A 27668-nucleotide genomic window follows, 5' to 3' on the forward strand; every position below is an offset into this window, starting at 1 on the left:
GTCTGCGATTGGCTGGCAACGAGTTCAGGCTGTACACCGCCTCTCGCCCGAAGATAGCTGGGATAGGCTCCAGCACGCCCGCGATCCTAGTGAGGATAAGCGCAGTGACGGGCGGTGAGGTTCATGATTGGTTGAGGCACTGACGAGTCACCTGACGTCTGGAACTCGATAAAGCTCAACTCAACACTGCCACATGCTGGTTGTGGCACCGTACATAGCAGACTCCACTGTACATTTTTAGTGGCTTTTCTGGTCGATAAGAAAGACTAAATGTCACACACTTTCATTAAATATATTAGACAGTCTGTTAAACGTCAGTGGGTGTGGCCCATGCATGCTGAGCAAGCTGAGCTACATGAGGAAATATTGTAATGTTCATATTTGCTACTCTAGCTGTTAATATCTGAAGATGTTTATTATTGTAGTGTTTTTGGATTATTGCTGTATTTCAAGTTTAAAGTTGTAACAAAATGTTGCTTTGTGACAGGGACAAAAACAAAAATTTAAACTAAAGAGTTCATGTGTTCTGCATTGTATCATTTTATAACAATTTTGTGGGAACAACAGCTTCCCTTTTACAGATTCTCTTGACTCATTGACTTGTCAAGTGGCGTGAGATGTTAGCAGGCTGTTTGTGTTTCCATATAACTTTTATTGTGATCTAAATGTGACAGTTTCTAGCGGCAAAAGCATCTTTTGTTTCTTTCAAGTCACCTTTTTAGCACCACTTCGGTCTTCTGCCACTTGGTTGTGTTTATTGTTTTTCTAACTGCATGATACTCCCATTATTTGCTCCACTATAAGAAGTCTGCATGCCTCAGTACACGCAATCGTTCATAGTGGTTCTGCATTTTGCCATCCCTATGATTTCAAAAACAATGGAACCTCAAAGATTAATTGTTCCCATAGCAAATAATAGCAAACTTAATTTCTCTGTTCGACAGTAAAACTGATACCATCATAAAACATTCATTCACGGTGTAAATGACATACTCTTGGGTAATCATCTTCAGTGATGTCACATAGTCTTTCGTCTAGATGTCTCCAAGATAAACTCGTTGTCTTTCAAAGAGGATCTTAAGGATACAAACCAGGCAAACAGAAATCCTTAATCTCAAACTACTGTATATTACATTCAGAAAACACAAATCAGCCGTAGTAATGCAGAGACGCATAGTGATAGACAAAGACACAAAGATGTCAATGAAACCAAGATCAGAGACTCACTTACTGACTTGCAGGTTGATAGTGATGTACAGTAACTGAACCGCGGACCAAAGAGTCAAAGAGGGCAAAGACCTTCAGTTCATTCAGGAAAAATGCAGAACCTGTGCTTCAGAGAACCATAGAGTATATGAGATAAGTCCAAATGCAGAGTGAAAAAAAATACAATTGCAAGTAAAGAAAATGGAGCTGCCGTGGATACATGAAAAACAGGAGATGCAATTGATAATTGAGGAAAGAGAAAAAGAATTGGAAGCAAGAGAAGCACAAATACGAACACCAATGGAATTCAAACAAAATGACTGAATTTAAATCAAGGGAGACTCAATTACTATCAGAAGTAAAACTTAAAGCAGGACTTGCTGAATTGCAAAAGTTACTACGAGAAAAACAATCACATATGCAACACATTGCTAAAATTAAAAGTGAAGTAAAATAACGAAGCCGAAGTCCCATTAAATTTATTTGCCACATCCTCCCAATCAAAACGTTTAGATCAGCAAGAAAGATTAGGTCAAACAATAGCTAACTTCACTAACAATGCATTTGTCAATGCCGAATCCAAAGGTTTTTAGAGGATACCCTTCAGAGTATTGTACCAGAGTATTGTACCTGGGGAAATAAATTATTTATGTTATCAGAGCCCAAAGATAATTTTTGGAATTTCTTTAAAGGACACTAATGACATCAAACATCGACCAGTTAACCAGTTCATGTGACCATGAGAAAAATACTAAAATAGTCACAAAATTACCCGGACGATGGATTAACGCTTGGGGTAGAGTGTCTGGATTACAAATTAACTGGAAAATATCCCAAATTGTCTGACTTCGTAGAATTCCTACTGGTAATGAAGCATCTCTTGCTAACAATCCTTACACCTCAGTGGCCTACCAGATATCTTTTGCCCATATCAACATCATTGTCAGCATTTAGAAATGGTAAAGGCAATGTTATAAATGTTTTATATTACATTTAGGTGACATTACCTGGAGTTACCTAAAATTGTAAAAAAAAAAAAAAAAAACTTTAAATAAAATAAGGAATAAACAGTGCTGGTTCGTATACTTCCCTCATAGATCAAAGGTTTAGAGTTTGAATCTTGGCTCAGATCCATCTGTGTGGAGTTTTCCTGTTCTCCCCTGCTCGTGTGGGTTTTCTCTCCATTCTCTCGCTTCCTCCCTGTTGGATCATTCACACCCAACACCTATAAAAAAATAGACACAAAGGAATGAAGATGCTGGTTTCTTTTTGCTCATGAAGAGGATGTGTGGGAGATTGTTCAATTTCATTCTCCTATCACGTTCTAAACAATCTCCCCCGTTGCTCCTGTATTTATTTGAAATAGGGAGGTATCTAAGTTACAAGACATAACACACTAAGGGGAGGGTTTCAAGGTGAAGACATGAGACCAACACCCGGCCACGTCCTTGGTCAAGGCGCCCCTCTCTGACGATTCCCGCTGAGTCATCTTCCAGAAGGCGAGACATCTTCCTTTCCCCCAAGGTCAGCAAGCAACCATCAAAATCGTCCATAATACTAATGCAAGCAAAGCAAATAAATGATAACTTCTACAATTTATTTAACACTCCCACATTCCAAAAATATTTTAGGTTACTTGAATTGTGCGCAGGTGTAAATATGGGTATGGTTGTTTGTCTATATGTGCCCCACAATTGTCTGTCGACCAGTCCAAGGTGTACGCCGCCTCTTGTCAGCTGGGATGGGCTCCAGCTCACCCACAACGCTAATGAGGAGAGGCGGTATAGAAAGAGTTGCTTAGTATCTCCTCGCAGAAAGACTACATGTAGCTAAATTTTTTTACATTTTGTTGTTCTTCTGTTATTGTTCCTCTACAATTGTATTTGTGAAACTAGCCCTTTTTTTAATACACCTAATACTGGCAGAGGGGGAGGAAACGAGGAAGTAGGGAAGGAGGGTGGAATCGCTGTCCCATGGGGCAAAGGGCTGTGGGTGTTGGTGGAGGTTGGTCGTGGGTCCTTACCTTTCACCTCCTAGTGGCCGGTTTTGGGATGCTTTGGTGGGGCAGGTGGACCTTAATGTGGGTGGTGTCCTGTCGGCCGGACTATTCTTGGGTGGGGCCCTTGGCCCGCCCTCTCCACTTGGCTGGATGAAGCGGGGTCCTTCGTCCCCATCATGCTTGTGCAGCAATTCCAGGACACACCTGACGTTTACTGTGCATCCAAGATGGTGTCAATTCACTTGCATGTGTCCGCAGACACAACCCATGGAACTCAGGTTAAAAGGTTTAAAAGGAAGGTTAAAAATACAAAATAGCCATATTGTAATACGTAACCAGGACAGCAATGTCAAGGTTTGTTTCAATAAGATTTTGTTCAAAAGTATATAACTTAAATGTTGCCAAGCACAGTCCTAAGCAATTCTGGAGCTGATGCAGCATGCAGCCAACATGAGCTGAGAGTAGAATGAGTCTCCGCTAAAAACAATGCTGAAGATAGTACAGTACATAATGCCAGCAGCCTCAAACAGCAGATAAGACATCATGCCAGCATCCTCAAACTGACCTTGAATTGACTAAACCTATATCTCCCTTTCCACATGATGCTAAAAGAAAACAAGGAAATTAAAAACAGAAAATATGCAGAAGCACGCACATGGATAAATACAGTACATGAGCACAGACACACAAAAGACAAATGGCAGTACCTAATATACAACGGTTTACAAACTTTGTTCAGTAATTATGTGACATTACATTAGCACACTGATCATGAAAGTGTTTATGGCCAAGAAACTTTGTGTTATATGTTTATATGTCATCATGTGTAACCCTCGCTGTTATATCCAAGCCATCAAGTCGAGTTAATTGTGTCATATGGCTTTGGATACAGGATACTAGAGTTTTTACATTTAGGGGAACTGCATGGGAATTTATGCTAGAAGACTGGAAATTCTCCGCTGGTCACGTGTTGATGTGCGGGGATCCTCCAAATTGAAACACTCCAAGAAAAGTTCCACCAGTGTCTGGAAAAATATGGTATCGAACCAACACAAAACAAACAACAACCAAACAAATCAGGGACTTCCAACAGTCATATACTGTATGACTACAGAAGGGTAAAGAGGAAAAGTGGGATGGTAACCATAGAACAGGAAATGGAGCTCTCCATTGATGTATCAATATTGAATCATTACTGATGAAAAGTCTTTATCCTACAGACATGGACCAGGAGTTGCCTGTCTGATTGGAGGTGGAAGAAGAGGAGGAAAAGGAAGCACAGTGGAACATGTCGCTGCTACGTAGCTCACCAGCAAGCTTTGTGGGCTTCCCAGCTACGCATCACTTGTGATATCACGATCCAGTTCTGACTGTGGGTGAGGATCACCATTTTCAGATAGTTTGATACGTTCTGTGGACCGTGGACTGTAAGGACACACGTAGTGGTCAGTGCATATACATGAAGTGAAAATGAAAGAATATGGTAAGGTAATAAACAGAAGTGGATCCCAACATTTTTGACGAGTGAAAATGAAAGAATATGGTAAGGTAATAAACAGAAGTGGATCCCAACATTTTTGACGATACGATTTACCACAACTAGGTGGTTGGATGTCATGTGATCTGGAGCAGGACCTTTTCATGTGTTAGGGGTACCTCCATGGAAGGCACCAGATGACTTCAAAAAGGCACAGCAGCTTGAGAAAAAATAGGGGGGAGTTTGGAGTTCATTGATCGAAGTACCTCATAGTGGAATTGTTTAAAGTTCAATTTACTGCCATTGAGGCCAGTTTACAGTTTGTGACAACCTCCACTACAGCGCGTTGACAGAGCGCTGGCCTGATCTCTAAGAGCTCTAAAAATCAGAGCTTTGCCAAGTTGGAAAAACAAACATGATGAAGTAAAGTGAGGACATCAAGGTTATCTTTGCTTTCAATTAAAGAATGACATTTTTGAAAAGAAAGGGGGCTGGCCTTTACCTGACGAGAACGCTCTACCAGAGGACACAGATGAGAGGAAAGGGAATATTTCCTTGCCATTCTGTTTATTTCTGCTGGTGATGTAGTTTTCCTTCTGCCCACAATGTGACATGTATCCGATTTGTTCATGTCAATGTGAACAGTACAGTTTTTTCAGTTTTTTTTTTTTTTTTTTTTGACAGTACAGATTTTTTCATATCCGACCCAGGCCTCTTTCATATGTGGATATAAATTGGATATGGATCCGACCCGAGCCAATCTTTTTGGGGGATAGGTAACCCGGCGAAGCCCCCAAAAAGCTTGTTAGGTACCTAGTAGAGAATTGCTGTGTTGAAATTATGATTTCAGTGCCATATAAAGGATTAAACTTGAGTCCAAGTTAATGCTTACACTAAATTAGAAATTCACTCAAGGTGGTACTGAGACAAAAATGAGACAAAGATCCTACAACACCTACGGCAACATCCAATCACTGCTATATAGAATAGATAAGGTTGTGAGTGTGTGATGAGGACTTGGGGTGTGGGCCAAAGCACCTTCTGGTGACTTTGTTTCCTGTCATTTGGCTGGTGAATATCTTTAGCAGGGGGTCCTGACCCTTCCTCAATGATGCCGCATGGCACAAGCTCCTCCTCAGGGCCTCTTCCTGCAGTGTTGACCTTCTTTTAGTTGGCAGTCACACATTCGGAGATGCTCTATTTCTTTTTTATCAACTTCTGCTGCTCCACGAGCTCATTCCCTATGTGTCTTAGCTTCTGGCAACCAACAGAGGTCTATTAATCACTTCTTTCCCCCGTGTTGTTTTATTGTCTTCAGATTTTGTCCCATAAGAATGTGGGCGAGTTCAAGTGCTTATTATGCTTCTCCTGAGTCGTTAAATGCTAATTAAGGTGCTGTAAATGCACTTCTCATTTCCTCGCGAATAAAATTCAGCAACATGTTTAATGACTGTAGTGTGAAGTTTATTTTCCATATGTCCATGCTAGTTTAAGCTCAAACATGGCTGATGATGTGTGTTTTGTTTCTCTGCAGGTAATGCAGAGCCAAATAACCAATCCTGGAGATGCCGAAGAGAAGAGATATTCTTGCCATTGTGTTGATAGTGTTACCCTGGACTCTGCTCATCACCGTTTGGCACCAAAGCGCTATCGCTCCACTCCTCGCCATCCACAAGGGTATGTATATACTGCAGCCGCACTCTACGGGCCATATCGAAGCTGAAGTGGGTGCTCGAACCTCACACCGCACTTCAAGTTCAGACATGGAGCCTGCTCATTTACAGGCTCTCTCTTGCCTTGACCATTGGCTTCATTGCCGCTTGACAACACTCATCCAGTCGTTGTGGATTTGTCATTTTGGAGTGCATAATGAGGCTCTGGTGCCTCCATATAATTGACACACAATTATCAACACACGTAATCCAACATAAGCACATAATATTGTCAGAATTGAGTAGTAAATGGAACAAAAAAGTTTTTTGTTGTTGTTATTTTTAGATAATTCAGTTAGTTTTTTTTTTTGTTTGTTTTTGTTTTTTTGCACCACACATGCCAGAAATATGGTGGATATCCTGCATTGAAAGTACCATATTCTTACAAGAAAATAGTCGATAATTTAAATTTAGAATATGTTCATATATTTTCATAATACCACAACATTCTTAATATAAAACATTGTAAGTGTGCACATGTTGCAATGAAAACAAACATTTCACCCAAAAAAATACTGTATTGCCATAATTTCAAAGCTTTTAAGACATAAAATTATTTTTTGTTTTAATTCAGCGTTTAACAACATTCTCGGACCAATACCTACCTCAGCTGCCCACTAATAAGAGCACTGGTAGTTACAAGAATCTTACTCCTTCAATAATTAAAACAGGAGCACCCCTGGAAAAAAAAAAAAACATATTGTTTGTTTATTTCTTGATTAAGATGTCAAATTACAGTTAATTATTTTTCGTGTTTGAATGATATCTGTGATTTATTTGTGACTTCTCAGAGAAGCCCAGTCAGCCACACCAAATGTGCAAATACGGGTATGAAAAGGTGAAGTCAGTTTGAAATTCCTCATTCCTCTTCAAAATTCTAAATCTTTGAGGGCTCACTGAAGTCCTTATAAAAAAAAAAAAAGCACTTCATGATGTTTGGTCTCCAAGACAAATAGGTGATGTTTGTAATAAACTTAAGCACTGTACATATTAGTCCATAATATCCCATCTAATCAACCAACAATCCATCCATCATGTGTTTTATCCATTTGGGTTAAACCATATCCCAATTTCACTGACTGCCATTCAACAGTAATCAATTACAGGGTTCATTTAAGCTGCATTTTGTGTCATAAATGTGTCCACCAATTAGCTTAATGGAGTCAAAACAACATGCAGTCCTAGTCATTAGTACATTATACTCATGAGCCTTCCAATCTTTCGCCCCTGAGACCACAGACCAACAGTGTGAAATGTCAAGTATGCTCCTGGGTAAACAAAGCCAAATTAGATGGACAGGAAATCAATGTGCCTTTTTGTCCCCACTTTATGATGTCAAAAATGCATACAAAAACGGTTCATACATAAGAACCATTGCAAATACAGTGACACAAAATGTCACTTTAAAATCTTATGCGAAGGAATCAGGAAACCGTGAAGTGTGAAACAAAATGTAAAATATACACTGTTATTTAACCCCGACTGCTCACAGGCTTGCTTTTGTGAGCTCTTATAAAGAGGAGCTGGAGGTTTTGGCAGCATACTTGCTGGCAGGCTGTCGTGAACATCTGGCCATCAGCAGATTGTGTTAATCTACGGGCCGCACAAAAATCCTCTTTTATGTCTCAGGTGTGAGCGGCTCCGAGGATGAAGAAGATTGTTTTTAGCCATGGCAAAATGAAAAAGCATGAATATACTTAATGATTCTATATCTATATGGTACTATTCTCTAATCCTATTATAACCAACTTGGCCTAACTATTGAGGTCACAATATACATTTTTAGATTCTCCGATGTTAACATATAGTATATGTCATGATTACAGGAAGGGGTCACAATCTTTCAAAATACAGCTCACAACAAACGTTATACATAGGCCTGTCATGATAATTACTATATCGACTTATTGTTCAATAAATAAAAATGGACACGATAGTTTTTCCGGACTCGATAAATGATAATTGTTGTGGTGAGCCAACAGAGTTGGATGGCTGTCTCTTTAGCCGCGAGTGGGATCATGGAACTCTGGCGGACCGATACACTCTTGCCGGTGTTGGCTCCGTCAAATACTCCACAGCCTCGCTCCATGTGCAGCATGTAGATTCGCACAAAAGAGACACTTAAGGGAAAGTTAACTGTTTGTTGTGCTCGCTAACCCGGCCGCAAGCTAACGACCGAGCGAGTTAAGGAACTAAACAGCTTGGTCCACCGAGGCGAAGTCGTAACGTCAGTGCCTCTCTGAGTTGTTCTGCGTGTTAGTCCCCAATTAACACAAACACTCCGAGTACTCCGACGTAGTGCCAGAAATCCGGCATGTGATTTTTTTATTATTTTTTTGACAAGACTCGCCCTATGTATGTGCGTGTTTAAAAAAAAAATGCTCACGTGACATCGCGAGCAATCACGGCAGATAGTGATGTAAATACACTGTAAAAACGTCTACCATACGGTCTGTAGTTGTATTATGGTCTTATATTTCCCTCTCACCGGACCCGTTCACTTGGGTTTTTCTTCCGAGGGGGGAAGACGAAGCCACTCGCTGCGGACTGGGCGAACAGTCTCACCGGCTTTCACATGCGGGGGGCGAAGCAGCCCCGAGCCTCACAATCCATTGGTAAAGAGAAGCCTGGGCAGCCCATTGGCCAGCCAGGTCGCTGCTCTGCACCAAAATGAAGCATACAACCGCAAGGAACCTTTGAAGTATAGTGCAGCTAGCAGACTAGTGAGCTAGCTATCTACCGTCTTAATCAAAGCACAAGCAAGTGATCCACCACGCTGTTACAGTTCGGTTATGCGGGCTGGCCGTCGCTGGCTAAGCACAGTGGCGTGGTCCAAGGCAAACCCAGTCGAACCGGGCCTTTCACATTCACATGAGCTCACGTATTGTGTTTCAGCTCAGTTTTGACAAAGGGTGAGAACTGTATGTCATTTAGGCCAAAATTTTCCTGCTTTTAAAATCTGTCATAATTATCTGACATCTTCAGTTACTGTACATAACTGTTTTTTTACAGTATATTCTCCCCCTGTCCAGTAAATCACCTTTACCACCCAAAATTTTCAATATTAATGTTGATTGTCAACTAAAAAGCGTGAATTTGAGAACATTCTCCCACTGCCTGAGCAATAAAGCCCTTAAAGTCTTTTTTTTTTAATGTATAAATAACCAAGTCATTTTTTTCATAAGCTGGTTATCTGTTCATAAAGTAGTTATTTATATGATAATAAACTGGTTATTCATTCATAGACGGATTATCTGTATGCAGTTTCCCCCCCTCCGTTGGGGGGTTGGGGTTTAAATTCCAATCCATGTCTGCAATAAGTGAAATTTATGAAATGGAAATGCTCTATTTGAAAACACTCCAGGCATGTTTTGTCGCATTTACGGCACTTAACATTTTTTAAATTATTTTTATCAGGACAGGCCCAGTTATACATAACTTACTCTCATACATACATGTATGATTTGATTTAATCCTTTTGTTAATTACTGAAGCCATTCTCATTCACACTGGAAGTCCTCAGGTTGAACCGATTCAATCAGAGATGCTAGTAGACATTTGTCAAACTTGTTTCACTTCATCACAAGTTAGCCAGTGTGGTTTAACAGCAACATGCATGCCTGCAATTCCTTTGCAAGACAAACACGAATGTCTTTTGGTTTTATTTACATTAGTAATAGCAAAGGGCTGAAGAAAAAAGTCTGTGAATCTCGTACGCAGCCACAGTGCAGTTTCCTGAAGAAAGATAGGATGTTCAAATATTAATAGGATCAACCAAAGATAAGATCTTCCTGCTGCTGCAAAATGTGATTTCTAGTCAAGGGGTGTCTCAACCCGGCGAAATAAGCACAGGGAAGGTCAAAGTAGTTCAAGCCTTCTTGTGAGTCCCTCGCTGTTGTTGACTGGGAACGCCTGTCAGGATCACAGACCGTGACGGTTCCGGCAAGTGTTGCGGCTCAAGAAGTTGGTCTGGTCCCTTGAGGTGGAACTAAACACATGGCTGCCCAAAGCCTGCCCACAACCTTTCTTGATGTACACTCAACTGGGAAAAATCATTCTTTAAATCCATTAAGATGGGTATCTTTATACCATAGTAAGTATAACTCTTTTCAATTTTAAAATAGTTTTTAAAATAACGGAAGCTTTCAATCTAACCCATTCCAGATTATTGCACAATTGCTTCCAATGAAAACCATCCATGTTCAATCACCGTGGTTATTTGAAACATCTTTTTAGGGTAGTTTTAATGTTTTGAAATGTTAACAGCTTTAGAAGGCCTACACTTTCTACAAAGAACGGTTCGAAAATGCAACAATTGACAAGTATTATTTGCCATGTGTTTCGTGGTGTGTGAGCTATTACAACAAAAATTACATCACCAATTTCCATAAAATTTTGATAAAATGTTTGGTGAAAACCCAATATAAATGCAGTCAGAGGTAGGGGTTGGCGATATGGTTATGGATTTTTTTTTCACACAAATCACATTTTTTTTGCCCCGTCGCTTATATAGTTGTAGAAACCACAAATGACAATGAAATTATTAAAATCAAGTTTAATGTTTGCCCTTTTTACCTATTTGGTAATGTTCAGCACAATCGATTCGGTTATTGCCTTCCAACGGGCTCCATTCTTGTTATACGGAAAACAATGTCAACTGGATTTCGCTCTCGTTGTCTGTTTGTTTTGTCAAGAACTCACTTTATTGATATATATTTTTTTAGAGGTAGTTAGAAAAGTTGCTAAATATAGCGACCAAATTGCCAAGTTGGCAACAGTGCCTCTGCTTTTTTAAACTAGCACCTCTGTTTGTACCCATGCTGTTAGAGGAAGCAATGCATGTCAGTGGGAACTAGTTTTGAACAGAAGTTGCTAAAAATAATTGATTTTATTTTATTTGAAGTTTTGTCCTCATGACAAGCTAACTTGAATTAATCAGTAAAAAATATATAATGAATTTCCTATTCACGATCCACCCCTGAATCCCCCCAGGAGATTGCAAATACTGGAGTCCCATCTGTCAAGCGTGTTTGGTTATTTACCACAAACCAGAAAGCAGCCTAAAATTAACTAAAACAGAAATGGACAAACATTCATGGATATAACGCTCCATACTGACCATTTGTTTCCTATTTTGTCATTTAAGTCATCTAAATCCATCACCCCAGAATTAAAAATGGGATGGTCCCATCCTCCATCTGCCATCTTCTGTGAACTAGAAAGTGGCCTTGTAACATAAAAATGATCAAACAAACACAGGACTGGTGCTCAATTGTATATATATTTTTTAAATTCTATTGTTTTTACCGGTTCAGAGTGTTTTTCTATTACTATTTTTTTAAATCTTCCATTTTTTTTCAGTGTTCTTTTTAATGTTTTCTTTTTAGATGGGAACCAATCCCAAAACAATTACTGGTTGTTTTTTTTTTTTCAATGCAATTATAATGGACGTTAATTATCTGTAGATTTTTGCTATTCGCGATCTGGCCCCCTCCCTATCCCCGCAAATAGCGGGGTCCACTGTATTTATTTGCAATTTTTGTTCTGAATGTTGATTATATTAAACATTGCCTATGGCAAGCAGTGTTGTACATTATAGTTGTATAGTGAGAGTTAGTAATTGAACTAAATTTGTGATAGGTTAGGCTATGCTTTTCACCCAAAAAATATAGACTAACCTTAATGTTTTAGACATTGCAAATCAAATAAATTCTTGTCAATCTTATTGTTCTTTTGCAGCCTCTGGAATGATCTCATAATTCCAATTTTGCATTCTTCACAAAAAGTAACTCTTGACGTGAACAGACAGAAGTATGTGCTGAATGGACAACAGAGAAATGTATGTTTCACATTTTAAAACATTTTAATTCCCACTTGAGTGATGACGGTGCATAGAGTTCACAACAATTAATAGGATCTTCAACCGTCCTCACGTTATACAACAACCATATGTTTGACATACATTTGTGAAAACAGCACAGCAGGCGAGTCAGTAGATAAGAGTGGATGTGATGACACTTCAACATGAGAGGAGAGAATCCACCACAATTTCCTTCCTGATATGGAAAACTCCAAAGTCAATGTTTGAGGATTAAAAGGCTTCTTTATGCCTTTCCGTCCTTTTCTAGCGCTGTCTCTCCATCCGTCAGCTGTGTTGTCCTCTCATAGTGCCTGCTTTCACTTTTTGCAGCATGTCACCACCTAGTAAAAGAGATCTTTATCATTCCAGAGAGGCTTGCGGTCCGCCACCGACTCTCAGGTACACTTTACCCCCTTTGGGATTAAGCGGGGACGTGCGGTCAGGAGAAGCAGGGGAGGCAGAGCCTCACCTGCATGTGAAGAGTTAAAAAAATTGTTTTGAATTACATAATATTATTTTACCTTTTAGTTCTCTGAACTGTTCTTTATAATGATTTTCATTTTGGATCCAATATTGACCATGAGTTTATCATTAAATTTGTTGAACTTGCGTATTTCCTGTTTAAATGTATGGGTGAGAGGGGAAAGGCCGAATGCGAGTATGGTATCTGTGGAATGATCAAGATTCTCCCATTGAAAAGACTCAAAACATTTATTTGGAATAAGACTCATCAAGAAAGACTTTCTTTGCTGGGAATACTGTAATCTCTTTTTAGATTGAGAGACATTTGAGGCTCAATGTAGAAAATTAGGACTCTTGCAGGAAAGTAACAGAGTTAAGGGTAAAACAACAAAACATTTTTAATTTTACCAAAAATGAGCTCAGGCTATGCAGCAAATAACCCAAATTAAAATTAAAGCTAGACTTTGAACTTAAATAATTTTTGTTATTCTTTTGTTGTACAGTTTGTAGTAGATAATAAACTATAATAATTGATAGATTCTTTATTTAACATATAAACACATTAGTGATTCATAGGAATAAAAGTGCATTTAAAAGAAAGAAAAATAACATCAGTCTTCGTTCAGCACAGTTTACATTTTGAAAGGGAGTAGGAAGAAGTAAAACTTTATGAATTTATCTAACTTATCTATAACATTCTTTATGGCCAAATATTTGTGTAAAAGGAATGCTGATATAGATATATTTCTTCATGTCTGGCTGCCAATTTAATGGCTACTATGCCACTCTGTTAGGCTCATAAATTTGTATATCTGACTCTAATATTAATGCCTCACCAGCCATGAACCTCACCGCACGTCACTGGCCGTTAAAGTCACCTGAGGCAAGCGTACAAAGGGTGGCCCGAGGTTGCACTAATGCCTTGGGTGTCTTCTTAAACCTGCAGATGACGGCGTTGAGGGCAAGAGGGAGGCGGGCGGCCAAGCAGGAGACTCCAAGGAATACTGCGCCTCAGATAAGGACATTGTCGAGGTGGTGAGAACTGAGTATGTGTACACGCGGCCGCCGCCTTGGTCTGACGTCTTGCCCACTATCCACATCATCACGCCCACCTACAGTCGACCTGTGCAAAAGGCCGAGCTGACACGGCTGGCTAACACATTCCTCCACATTCCCAACCTACACTGGATCCTGGTGGAGGATTCCCAAAGAAGGACGCCTCTTGTGACGCGGCTCCTCAGAGAAACGGGCCTCAACTACACCCACCTAAATGTCGAGACGCCCAGGAACTATAAGCTGCGCGGCGACACTAGGGACCCTAGAATCCCCCGGGGTACCATGCAGAGGAATCTGGCACTCCGGTGGCTGAGGGAGACCTTTAATGCTAATAGCACTCAAGCTGGAATAATCTACTTTGCTGACGACGACAACACTTACAGCCTGGAGCTGTTTGAGGAGGTTAGTGCCCATTTCTTGTGTCTGCTTGCTTCACACAACTTTTCTTGTCATGCTCTTCTTCTCTACCTTTTGTTGAGCCTGATGAAAAGCCAGAAAAGGAAAAGCAAAATGTTCATCCTTTGATGCGTGCTGAACTGAGGTCTAGTGAGGTATTCTAAGTTCTTGCTTCAAACCTTGCATGATGGCCCTTGTTTCTTAGGTATAAAGTTTTTCCCTAAAAAATCTACGAATCATCATCATCTTTCCTGAAATAAATGAAAATGCTATTAATTCAATCCAGCCGTCCCCCCCAAAAAAAAATGTTTCTATAATATTGTACTTTATAAAAACATACAGTAATGATGTAGTTAAATAGAATGTAAAGAATTAAACAATGTTTGCCACATTTTTGCTTAAATTCAATGGACATTGTGCTACTGCTTCTGGTGTGTGTACCTTGGTCAGCTGAGGGAAGTGTAGTACAGACGCCCAAATAAAAATGGAGCTGTTCAAAACTCTTTGGTAAGTCGCAATAATATGTGTCATTCTTTACAGACGATAAAGAATATTTGCCTGTGAGGATCATCTTACCTGTCTCTGTGTTACTCTACAGTGCGTTAAAATAGTCATTGCCCAAAGCGTTAAAACCCTGATTGTATTCATTAGCCAGTCTATGACATCTTGCATTGTTTGTTAGCATTGAGCTAAACTGCCTTATCTAAAGCAAAGCTATGTGGTTGTTTATAATACATTTGTCTAAAAAAGATAGATCTTTTATGTTTAGTTTCACAGTAAACTTCAACTGGGAGTGACAATAAACAGCTGGAAGCCTCTATTTTGAATTGTTCACTACTTTCTGAAAGGTTCCTTGTTGTGAGTTGAGTTCACTGTCACCTTACAGGGATCGTATCTCAAAATTTTCAAGTTAAGTCAAAGCAACAAAACAAAATCAGCTGAGTGATGGCTCGTGTCTCCAAAAAACTTGTAAATTGGGACACTCGTATCTCAAGGCACTGCTGTAGTTATGTTTTGATGCTGGCTGAACTGAAAACTCAAATCTCAGGTGTGACATCATGTATGATGGCAGTTTAGACAACACTGTTTTGCGGTACTTTTTTGCGCAAAATTTTAATTACTTTTCAAATTCTACAACCTCAAGGGTGTTTGAACTGAGAGGTTATGCTGTAGTTCCACGAGTACCAAATAAAGGGTCAAAAGCCTTAAAAGCTGTCATAAAGCTGCCCACTGTTCAAAGGAGTGATGGAAATTGGTCCATTGATTAGGAAGACGAAATTCAGCAGCTCCAGAGTGTCCCTATTGACTCTATTGTGTCGCTGAATGTTCATTGTTACACTTGCTTTATGGGAAACCAATGGCAGTATAGAACACTGCTCAATCAGGCTGCTTTGTAGCAAACTGTGATACATAAAGAACACAACATTTTCACTCAGACCCAGTCATTAACAAGCAATATGTTTGGCTCCATAATCAGCACATCTACCAGCCAGCCATTTTGACATCAGCTGAATTAACCGAGTAGAGGCACTCAGGCACCATTCTTCAGGTATTGGTCCAGAGAGAGCTCGTAGCGTGCAGTGTGTCAAGTATTGACGGGGTCTGTCGTTACCTTTCCCTGGAAATCAGCCAAAGTGCTCAGTCTCCTTCAGAAGTGCTCCATCACCTCCAACAGGTCCATTTATGTGGCAGTGTAACAGCCCTGAAAGGACAGAGACGCCAGAAATAAAGAGTGGACAATAAAATCAAAGACAGACACAAATCCGACTGCGGTGACTTTTGCTGACACCATAGAAAATATGACCCTCGTCTGCAACTTGACAACTGTGCAAACAAGGTTGAAAGGAGACTGGGTGCCGATATGTGCTTTATATTGAGGTCATCATTTTCGAATGCTGCTACCAAAATAAGCTTTTTCTTTTAATATCCAAAACTATCTGTGGATAATATTGATCAAGAAAGGGAAATTATCGAAATCCAATCGAACCTCTGAATTTAAACACAATCCGTTTCAGCACACAGCCTCACCTTTCACTTTCACTTCCATTTTCTTCTCTAAACAATCAAGCCGCTCTTTCTTTCTTGCAAAAAAGCCAAAGAAAAAGCAAAACAGACACCCACAGTTAATGCTTTGACGATCTGGAGCTCAAGCATGACAACAGTTTGAACCCTGATGTTTTGTGTTTCTGAGCATTTTTTATTATTATTATAATTTTTTTTGTCAAATTCCAGTTTGTACAATCACAGGGCCAATGGACTTTGGTTTTAAGCAGCATGCAACTGTCCATTGTTTCAAATATCACAAAAAATAAAAAAATAAAAAATGCTCACTATATTGTTGTTGTTGCCTTGAGTGTCATTGATTTCTTTCTAAAGGCATACTTTTCAGTTTGTGTCTTTAATTAAAAACAAACAAAGAAACTTTGCAAGTTATTGAGCCTCCATAAAAAAAAAAAAATTCCATCTCAAATTAATTATTTATATCATCATATATAATACATTTACAGTATATTTACTCTGCAGCAAGAACTATGCAATTATAAAACTTGCCTCTGACATTTTTTTTCATCCCTTAAGAATGCAAGACAGAACAAACACAAAATTAAAAAAGATGCTGTTTGAGTCAGTGCGACGCTCTGTGCTTGCCACATTGAAATATATCTGCATTTGCAATGCTAAATGTGTTTATTTAATAGAATTTAAATAACTGAACGGCCGACACATCAAGGACCTGAAATCAAAACAACTGCTGCACATTTTGATTGTTTGGACACAATCCCTTATCGCAAGAAGGCACAAATGACGCATATCAATTTATTTCTTTTATCGTCCCTGCATCCCCAAGGATTGTGCATTGAATGAATACTTGCCTTTTCTCTTCTTTTTGGGGAGAACAGATAGACTGACTTTTCTTTAACAGTCTCTTTGTCTGAGACACACAGCAACAAGGAATAAGAAAATCGGACGTATTGAGCATAATAATCACATCAGTGGGAGAGCGTATATTAGTTACATAGTACTAGTTAATGTATTTTAAAAGTCATTAGTTGTATTGCTATTGTTGTATTGCTAGCGCTGAAGTATAAGTTATCTTGCAATGTTACTTCCTCTGAATAAAAATGCATCATGAGTTATGCATTAATTTCACCTCCAAAAAACTGCAGAATCCTCAAGTACAGTATGAAATTTAACTTGAATACACTGACAATGTCAAAACAAGAGATTCCTAACCATACAGACTTTAATAGGCTTACTTTCCGTCAAACGTTTGTACCATTTTACAAAATGAAAGAATAATGCAATAAATATATTTTTTTACCCCCACAAATTGAAATAAAATGGATTAACTTTCACTATAAATTCTCACCTGATATGCACATTCAGAATCAGTTTTTTGTAATAATTTTGTAAATACCGGTATTGTGCTGCAATCCAACTACAGTGTATTTATAATTTCATATGTACATGTGACTAAAAAGCAAAGCCTAGAGAGAGGCTCAGTTGCTGAAATGTAAGTGCTGTAATTTGTTCGCGATTGTCCATTTCAGTTGTGGTCAGCCGTGTTGCATGACCCAAATTATTACTCGACATCAACATGTATTCTGCATAAATCAGTGATGAAGGACAAAACATACATGGATTCATTACAACTACCACAAATCATGAAGCACTTAGTTTTCAATGAAATAGCTTCTTTATAACATATAAAGTATAGTTTACAGTTGGCAGCCCAGTAAAAATTTACTTTTGGGAAAACCTGCTTTCACCGAATAGGACTATAAGATGCTTTGTTTGGCCTATTTGCTTGGGATTCTTGTTTTTGTTTTTGGTTTCTTTTCCCCAATCCCTGGATGAGCCACACTCATTTTTCACTTTTTCATTCTGGAGGCGAAAGTGACATCGCGTATACCGCACTTGATTATTTGCTATACTGTATTTCAGTGGAACATGCAAGAAAGATGTGTGTGCGGTTAGTGGCGTGTGGGTACTAAACCTTTTTAGAGCCTTGAATTACCAATGAGACTGGTAATTATTACTCATTTCAATATTTTCTACCCTTGTCTTCTGACAACAAATTGTGATGCAATTACTGTATGTTAAATAAAAACTAGCCAGTAAGTGCACTGCCGATACTACAAGTCCCAGAATGCATTGTAATAGTGGGATTTTTGCCATGTACAGTCGATGTCCGCCTCTCTTTTAGGAGTACAATAACTTGTTTGCACTCATGTAGTTGACTTGAATCAGTGGTGGTTTTATGTTGCAAATCAGTGCTTCAAAATGCACATTTAAAACACCAGTAAATGTATTAATTGCAAGCTGCTGTACAATAAATTTTCTGATATTTTAGTAGTAAAAATCAGATAGGCCTGAAAGGTGCACAGCTGTGGGTGAGCAAAGCACGCTGTTCAATCGCAGCGTATGATGAAAGCCAGCACCAAGATCCACCTTGATATAAAAAGATAGCAGCAACCATCACATGGATGCACAAATGAAAACACTCGCTCTCTCGTCTCCCATTAAAGCCCAGAGCTCATTAAGACAGCACATCCTTCCAATTTGCATCGAGGTGCTTGGCACAGTAAGCTCCGATCTCTAGTCCCACAAGCATCCAGTCCGCTTCATGTTGTTCAAACTCTGCCGCTTTAGCAGCTGGTGAGCTTGACCACAGATCTCACCATCAGATCACACAGTTTTCAAACGCACAAGGTGAAAAAAATATTTAAAAAACGGCCTACTTGCATTGGGGTTTCAAAGGCGCATACGTTTTACGTTCATTTGTTATTACCACACGTAAAAATGTTTGGCGTGCAGATTCTCTGTGTCATCTCTGTCTCTCCACCTTGATTTTATGCACAAAAGAGGCACTCGCATCATTATTTCAGCGACAGAGACTTTGAATAAATAAGAGAAATAACAAGAATAATAAAAAAAATCTACCTTTTAAGGCTGGAGCTGCAGCCCTTAAAAGATACCCAAGGCACTCCCTGTTGGGAGAAATTTATAGATGCCATAATGTTGCTCCTGACACTCACATTTCCTTCAAACTCCCATATCGGGTTCTCCAACTGGCACACCTGAAAACTTTCTTGTGCCCTCAACAGGCACAAAAAGGTGCGGAGATTTAATTTTCTTTGTGTTTCAGATGAAAATAAAAAAAAAAAACATCAAGCATTTGGAGATAAAGGGGCTGCTCGGGTTATAATGGATTTTTGTTCCTACGGGGGCAAAGAAACCCGAATTTGTTGCTCACAAGCAGATGCCAAAGCAGTCGTAAAGTCATACTCCTGGTAAATATCCCTCCATCCATTATCCGTACTGCTTATCCTCACTGAGGTCGCAGGCTTGCTTGAGCCAATCCCAGCAGACTTGGCGAGAGGCGGGCGCAGTAAACCCTGAACTGGTCGCCAGCCAATTGCAGGGCACACATAGACCAACAACCATTCGCACTCACATTCATACCTAGGGGCAATTTAGAGTCTTCAATTAACCTACCATGCATGTTTTTGGGATGTGGGAGGAAACCAGAGTACCTGGAGAAAACCCACGCAGGCACGGGAGAACATGCAAACTCCACACAGGCGAGGCCGGATTTGAACCCGGGTCCTCAGAACTGTGAGGCAGATGTGCTAACCAGTCGTCCACCGTGCCGTCCCTGATGGATATTTGAAGGAGAAAAAAAAACACTAAATAGTAAATACAGTAAATACGGCAGTCACTGAGTGTGCCTTATTGTGCCAGGTGATAATGTCTTATTGCGACTTTGAAAATTAATTTATTGCATGCCGTTCGGAACGTCAAAGTGTCATTATTACAGTAAATATTGTATGAATAACATTTCTCAGTCATAAATATCGAACAGTCAAATTAAAAAAGTAAGTACGGTAGTAATTGAGTTTCTTTTTCCATGTGACAAGGCTGTAACCTCAAAATGTCACATGCTCGGTCCATCGTTAACTGAGGACCCCATGAAGTTGCTAGCAATCTACAGTTGTTAATTTGAAGCTTGGGAGGTAACATTCAAAGCACCTATACTCTTTCTAATACAGTTCACCAATGCATTGGGCTAGTTGTCCCTTATTCTGATTGCCTTTCTTGAAAAAAGTCGTTTGGGGGGGAATTGTTTTTGAACAGTCTGTGGAAGGCCTTCTGTTCAAGCAGTGCACAGAGCAAGGTCCGTTAAGGCATGTTAGGATGAGTAACTCAATAGTCACCGTCTTTCACGATGAATAATTGCAGCATCTCTAAAAAGCCTCCATCAACGTGTTTAGTGTCTCATTGTCATGTAGACTTTTTCCCGACTAAATCCTAACTTCACTCTTCTCCCTGCTAGATGAGATCAACTCAAAAAGTTTCTGTGTGGCCTGTGGCCTTTGTGGGCGGCCTGCGCTACGAGTCCCCCAAAGTCAATGCGGCCGGGAAGGTGTACGGCTGGAAGACGGTGTTCGACCCCCATCGGCCCTTTGCCATCGACATGGCCGGCTTCGCCATCAACCTGAGGCTCATCCTCTTCAAGCCTCAGGCGTATTTCAAGCTTCGTGGGGTGAAGGGAGGCTACCAGGAGAGTAGTTTACTACGAGAACTTGTCACACTCAACGACCTGGAACCCAAAGCAGCCAATTGCACCAAGGTAATTCAATGCATTTTTTATGGTTCGTACTATACTTTTACTGGCATTGAGCAGCTAGTGGTTAGGGAAGCCACACAACTTTGTATCAGGATTATAAAATAGAAATGGTGTGTTTAAATGAATGTGAACTACTTAAGTAATACATTTATTTTAACCTTATAATCAAATTTAGGGGAAAACTAGTGGCTGAGTGACTTGAAATCAGCTTTACAGCTTCATTATATATTGTACATTATTCTAAACAGACTGACTCCCTATATATATATATATATATATACATCCATATACATCCATATACATCCATCCATCCATCCATTTTCTGAGTCGCTTCTCCTCACTAGGGTCGCGTGCTGGAGCCTATTCGGGCAGGAGGCGGGGTACACCCTGAACTGGTTGCCAGCCAATCGCAGGGCACATACAAACAAACAACCATTCGCACTCACAGTCATGCCTACGGGCAATTTAGAGTCTCCAATTCATGCATGTTATTAACATGCATGAATTGGAGACTCTAAATTGACTCTAAATCTAGCCCTAGATCAGAAGTTGAAAATATCAAATTTAATTCAGTCTACCATGCAATTCTAAAAACAAACAAACTAACTCCAGAGAAAATACTGTTATAAAAACCTCAAAACATTTAACCTGCAAATGCTCATAATGCTCATAAGAAAGGGTTAGTTCAGTCGTAGCATCATATTTTCTCATAACTGTATTCTGGTCCTTGGATGAGACAGATTCTGCACCCTTGCGCTTTGTGTGAGGGTGGTCTGTCTTCGAATGGTTCACATGGATGTATATAAGAAACTGGAATGTATAATGCAGTGTCCATGCACCAGCCCTGCTCATATAGCCCATGGGCTGTTCTCACTCCTGTAAAGCTTTCCACAGTCAGCAGGAGGGCTTCAGCTAGCCAGCATCCATATGCCAAGCTCAAAGAGAGAGAAAGATACTGTCAACCAGCTTGGTCTTGACCTCCCTCAGACATCCACAGGGGTAAATGAAAGGCAGGCGAATCGGGGAACAGCCGAGAAAGCGGAACAGGAACTGGGGGAAATCGCGATGTCAGGACACCGCGCTGATTACAGATGAGGAGGACTGAGAGAAGGGGTGGATCTAGACGTGGGAAACCAAAATTGGGTGAAGTTACACATTGTGCGTCTTTACAAGTGTGACAATTAACCTCGTTTAGACCTGCACAAAGTGAGAGTGGGCTCCTGGCACATCTAAAACATCCTATACATAATTCAGAAGAGTCACAGCAAGATGACAGAAAGGAGGTCACTCTGTCTATTGATACCTAGCGTTCTTGGGTCTGTTTAAGGGCACTATATACATTGAAGTTATTATCATCATTGTTGTTGTTATTATTAGTATTAGTTTTGTTGTTAGCCCTGGTCAAAAAATGCTGAAAGCTAAATTGTCAAGCATATTTCATTTCAATAAATTGACTTCTTAAACAATTTTTTTTTTAAACTATAATATTTTTTTAATTCACGTTTTTTTGTGTTTTTATTTGAAATAGAATGTACAGTATTTTCAATGCTTTGGCACTGCACGTGGAAATAAAAGCAGTTAGGAGAATTAGAGATTAAGTCCTTTAAACAGTGTTGTGACACTGAAAGCAACTGGGTCTGCCATAGATGTAAAAAAAATAAACATCCCCGTTAAATGAGCAGTTTCTTTTACATTAAATATTATCAATTATATACTGTGTGCGTGCATTAAAAATCTGGTGGGGATGGAGATTGTACAATGTTTTTCATTAACCAAGCGACCCAAGGATTGGCCCAAAAATCCGCACTAAAGCCAGTTAAAAATCGATGCGGTGGCCTCAGAGTCTGTCACATTTGGAAGTGTGGAAGAAAAAGCAATTGTTATTTACTGTAACACTTACTACACACTAACAGTATACTGTGGTTCTTTTTGTACATTTTCGATTTTAGAGATTTTCGTCTGTCTATTCATAACACACTCCTGTGATGGCCCCTCTTCATTCCCATCTCCAGTGGCTACTGTCTGTTTCCCCTTCAAGTAGCACAGCAGCAGTATGGTGCCGAGCGTAGTTGAAAGACGGAGATAACTGAATGAGCGAGTGTTACTCATGTTGTTTTTCTCCATTTTTCTTTTCATCATCAGATACTTGTTTGGCACACAAGAACAGAGAAGCCCGTCCTCGTAAATGAAGGGAAAGCAGGATTCACCGACCCAAATGTGGAGATTTAACCATTTCTCCCAGATCTCCTATTAAGTAAGACCATAAAGTGGGCCTGAAAACTGTTTATATACTGTGTCTGTGTGTGTGTGTATATATATATATATATATATATATATATATATATATCCTGCTTATCACTTAACCACATAAGAAGGCAGTGATTCAAATTGCTCTGGAGAAACATTGCTATTGTAAAAGACAATAACATCTGTTATTTTTACATTTTGCACACACTGTTCCTTGGCCCCATCTCATGTAAGTGAGCGACTGTACACCACCCCGCATATACTGCTGGGCCAAGAGCGAGTACGGCTTTCATTGCCATGACCACCAGGGATGGAGCTAGTGATTGAACAGGCAGCTTCTACTTGTGGGAGCAGAAATGTAGCAAACCCCATGAAGGGAATGAAAGCCTTTTCCCTCATGTAGGAAGCAGTTGATATGTGGCGCATGCACACATCACCAAAGACGGATACGTAATAGTAGGGCAGAAGTGCATAATGGCTTGCTTTTCAGAAATATGCCGATAAAAAAATATTTACTTGGTTGCTTCATTGCACACTTGATGGGTGGGCAGGTAATGCAGAGACTCAACCACCTGTATTTGTATACAAGCTGTCAAAATGTCAAAGTTCCATAATCTCTCCCCTTTAAGTCAAAGGTTCTCAAAATGCAGTGCACAAATCAGAATCAGAATCATCTTTATTTGCCAAGTATGTCTAAAAAACACACAAGGAATTTGTCTCCGGTGGTTGCAGCCACTCTAGTACGACAACAGAGTCAGAGAACTGTAAGAATTGTAAATAAAGCCAAAGTATGCTCGCTGATACTTGTGTATCATGAAATTAATATGATCAATCGTCTGAGTCTACAGGTATTGATAGCAGAAAACACACTGCACAATAGAAATAAAAGAACTACTCAAAATAATTGACAGTTAGGAAAGTTTGAGAGTGTGAGTACACCCTTGATAAAAAAGCACCGTTAGATTGAGCAATTGACTGTCAGTTGCTGCACACAAAATATTCAGAGGGCAAAAGAATCTTGTTTTTGTTTCATATAGGTTAAATTCCTTTTTTCTTTTTTTTTGGCATGGGTGTAAGGGTGTGAGTGGGACAAAATGAAATGTATTCTTCCTCTAAAATTTGGAAACCACTTATTTAAGAGGACAACACACTGTGATTTGGTGGAGCCCGGCCTACAGTAGTGCAGGGCGATATATCGAGATCGATTCGATAGATATTTTATTAATGCTCGATATGAAAAAAGGATCATTGATTTTATTTTCTGTACATTTTGCTACTCCGCGAGACTTCCGTCAACATGGAAGAAAATATGCTAGCGGCTAGCAACTAGCAAGCCATAAATAGTCCCAAAAAAGGCCACGTCTATCATTTGGAAACAACTGCAAAACGTGAATAAAAGATGTTTTGATGAGGAGAGCCATATCCATGAAAAATCACCTGAAAATGAAGCATGTTATCAAATGCGACGCATGTATCACTTTAAAGAGAGCCACGACTCTGTGCTACTCCTGTAACGTAAACAAAACAATGCCGCGGAGCAATTGCTGTGGCAGTTGAAGCGCTTGCGTCTTTGTGTTCGCTCTGTAAACAGGGCGGAAAGATAAGATAGTAGTTTGTCGATCGCTGACGTCGTAGACAGTGTACACGGGGTTTTGTTCAGCATTAGCTGCTACTCGCTGGCATTGTTGCGTGATTGGTCACGCAAATAGTTTGACAGTTTGCCGGCTGTCGCTGTCTGAGCTAACTGTTCCGAACAGTTGTACAGTGTGCCATTCTCATTTGGTTTTTTTTAATTTGCTTTATTTACAGCTCACCGCATTGTATTTGTCCCGCAAAAAGTCACGTTTCTTCTTTACGTCTTCTTCTTCTTGATTTCCAGCAGACTAGGCATATTTAAGTGCACAGCTGTCACCAAAGAGTTAAGTGATGAACACCTACCAACAACAGAGCCAAACCCTAAGAAATACATTAAAATAACAAATATTGAAGCCATAATTTAATAAAGATTACAATTATAGAGTAATAATTATGCTGCGCAATTGAACATTGCGCAGAATTATTTTCATCCTATATATACTTTGATAACTGTTCCGCAGTAATGTTCTTGACATAATTCACAAAATATGGAAATTCAGACAAATTGTTCTGGAAGTGAACTTCTATCGGTTAGCAACGCTCCTGTCATAGCCATACATTATTAATTTTACTAATAATTGGCATAATAATTCATTCCGATGTTTCAGTTTTCGGCCTTGGGTTTCTCATGTCCAGTTTTATTTTTTAGTTAAGAATTTTCATTTCGGCGCATCACTAATTTTGAGATCATTATATTTAGAAATACTTTCAGGGAAAAGTAATTCATGTCTTTGTGATGTTTATGATTCTTAAATAAACATTCTTTATAATGTAAATCAATTTGGTCTGGTCCGGTTTCATACATTTATAAACTTTAATACAATAAAAATCTGCCCTGCGATTGGTTGGCGACCAGTGCAGGGTGTCTCCCGCCTCGCGCCCAAAGATAGCTGGCATTGGGTCCAGCTCGCCCGCGACCCTAGTGAGGGTAAGCGGTACGAAAAACGGATGGATGGATGGAGAAAAAATATTGAGTCATATCGAATGCCAACATAAGATGTAAAAGATTAGTCCATATTGCCCAGCACTAGTGTACAGTATAAAAGAGGAAAGGCCACCATTTGAGGAAATACTGTGTGACTGGTAGAGCGCACATGCATTTAATTTGATGGCAAATACCTTGGCAAACTTGTGCTGCTCAAGATCAGTATGGTTCTTGCCATAATATAGGACAAATAACAATGCAGAACTAGACTACAGCATGGTACACTAGTGGTTAGCACAGCTGTGTGGTTCAGGTATGAATCTCAGCTTTGTCCTTCCTGTATAGAGTGTGGATCTTCTCCCCGTGCTCATGTTGGTTTTTCTCCGGGTCCACCAGCTTCCACCCACAACAACAAAACATGCGTGTTGGGTTCACTGAAAACTCTACATTGCCCATTGACGTGAATCTGTGTTTGAATGTTTCGTCCATCTGTGCCCGGCGATATACTGGCAACCAGTCCAGGGTTATCCCGTCTCCCACCCAAAGTCAGCTGGGATAGGCTCCAGCTCACCTGTGACCCTAATGAAGAGAAGCACTATATCGACAGGATGGATGAGTTTAGAAAATGGTGGTAAAAAGACAGTGCTTACGAAAAATATATCTCCTGGTCTCCCATTTGATTAATTTAAAAAAATATATATATATATTTAATCAACTTTCCTTATTGTGTCTTTCACTTTCCGTTTCAGGCGTTTGTCTCCGGATTCCTGCACATGCATTGATGAAGATGGCCTTTGAGGTCCAAGATATGACATTTTTCTGAGAAATTGACAAAGCCGTATCAATGTATTATTTCAAAGCACAGATTGGTGAGAGGCGGCGTTTATTTATGAGGTGTGCGAAAGAGACATTTTCAAGGACGCTCCAGAAGACAGTGTGGGTGTCTCGCTAGGGCAACCTGACAAAAAGACGGCACAATTTCATCCAAGTCAGGTTCGAGAAAAATAACTTCACCTGAAGAAAAGGAAACTGCTGAAATTCATCCAAGAAGGAAGGACAATGAAATTAAATGGCGAAACATGTCTTTTGGATTTTACTCCAAATAAAACACTGGAAGGGAAGGAATGTTCTTTTGATAACAATGTAATGTTTGATTTAATTTAATAGAATTTGTTTAGGTGTTGACAAAACTACTGACTCGTACATTTACATTTACTCCTGGATTACCATAATTCATGCATTGAAATCACAATGAACACTTGAAGATGCCCCAGTTGGAAATGTACATTCAAAGGAAAGCATTGCACCTTTTACTAAGCACTTAAAAATACACTGATGGTGTTTCTTTGTGATAACGTGTAAATAGAAATTATTCATGGGAGCAATCAGGAACCATTGTTTAAAATGTATCGTAACTACTGTATTTATGCTGGTCCATTATGAAAAATAGCACACCTTTTTGGTCAGAGGTTCAGTTTGTGCTGAAAAGTTCAATGCTGAAAAGCCATTTGTGCAATTGTTTATCGACGTAATAAAGGTTTCCCCTTCTCGATGCATAGTCACGTATACACACAAAACACCAGAAGAAACAAATTAGGCATATTGATCGGTTAGTCAATCATTAAGAATTTGTGTGGAATTGTTTTATCTCATCTTGAAGAAATTTAGACAAAATAGTTCACTGTTCATTTACTCTCGTGAACTATTGTGACAAGTTGAGCTTGCCTGCACTGTGGCTCAGTACAACACTTGCTCGGAAACAGGAGTTCAGAACATTCAGAGAGGAATTATCCTATCCCATATCTAACAATTATTTTTATAAAATCCATTACGATTGAAAATTGTGCAAGAATCTGTAATAGGTTTGTATTTGTCGACTTTAAAGCATGTGCAAGAGTTGAGCACTCTTAAAATGTCTTGCCGCAACATTCTCCATCCACAAACAATGGAAACACTATATTTGTCACGTATGGGGAGGAGCTGGATCCAAGAGCAGGCGGAGGCAGATGTAAAATGATGAACAGTTTATTGAGGAAAGGAAACGGTGGTGGTCCGAGGTGAGATC

The 27668-nt window shown here is 39.6% G+C and overlaps 1 protein-coding gene across 6 annotated transcripts in view; it reads left to right on the forward strand.

Moving 5' to 3' along the window:
- b3gat1a (beta-1,3-glucuronyltransferase 1 (glucuronosyltransferase P) a) overlaps positions 1-27155 on the forward strand; it is a 96197-nt gene extending 69042 nt beyond the window's left edge. For 2 of the 6 annotated variants that reach the window (XM_061681779.1, XM_061681782.1), the window contains exons 3-9: positions 4426-4581; positions 6217-6359; positions 12585-12653; positions 13663-14174; positions 20503-20799; positions 22939-23050; positions 26353-27155. In XM_061681779.1, coding sequence (XP_061537763.1) covers positions 6248-6359; positions 12585-12653; positions 13663-14174; positions 20503-20799; positions 22939-23025 — 1077 coding nt within the window. In that variant the 5' untranslated portion in view covers positions 4426-4581; positions 6217-6247 and the 3' untranslated portion in view covers positions 23026-23050; positions 26353-27155. Of the gene's footprint in view, positions 1-2572; positions 2731-4425; positions 4582-6216; positions 6360-12584; positions 12654-13662; positions 14175-20502; positions 20800-22938; positions 23051-26352 lie in introns of all 6 variants that reach the window. The other 4 variants (XM_061681781.1, XM_061681783.1, XM_061681780.1 and 1 more) reach the window with 3 other exon arrangements.
- Positions 27156-27668: the final 513 nt, after the last annotated feature.

The sequence above is a fragment of the Phycodurus eques genome, chromosome 7 (genome assembly GCF_024500275.1).
Source record: "Phycodurus eques isolate BA_2022a chromosome 7, UOR_Pequ_1.1, whole genome shotgun sequence".
Lineage (NCBI taxonomy): Eukaryota > Metazoa > Chordata > Actinopteri > Syngnathiformes > Syngnathidae > Phycodurus > Phycodurus eques.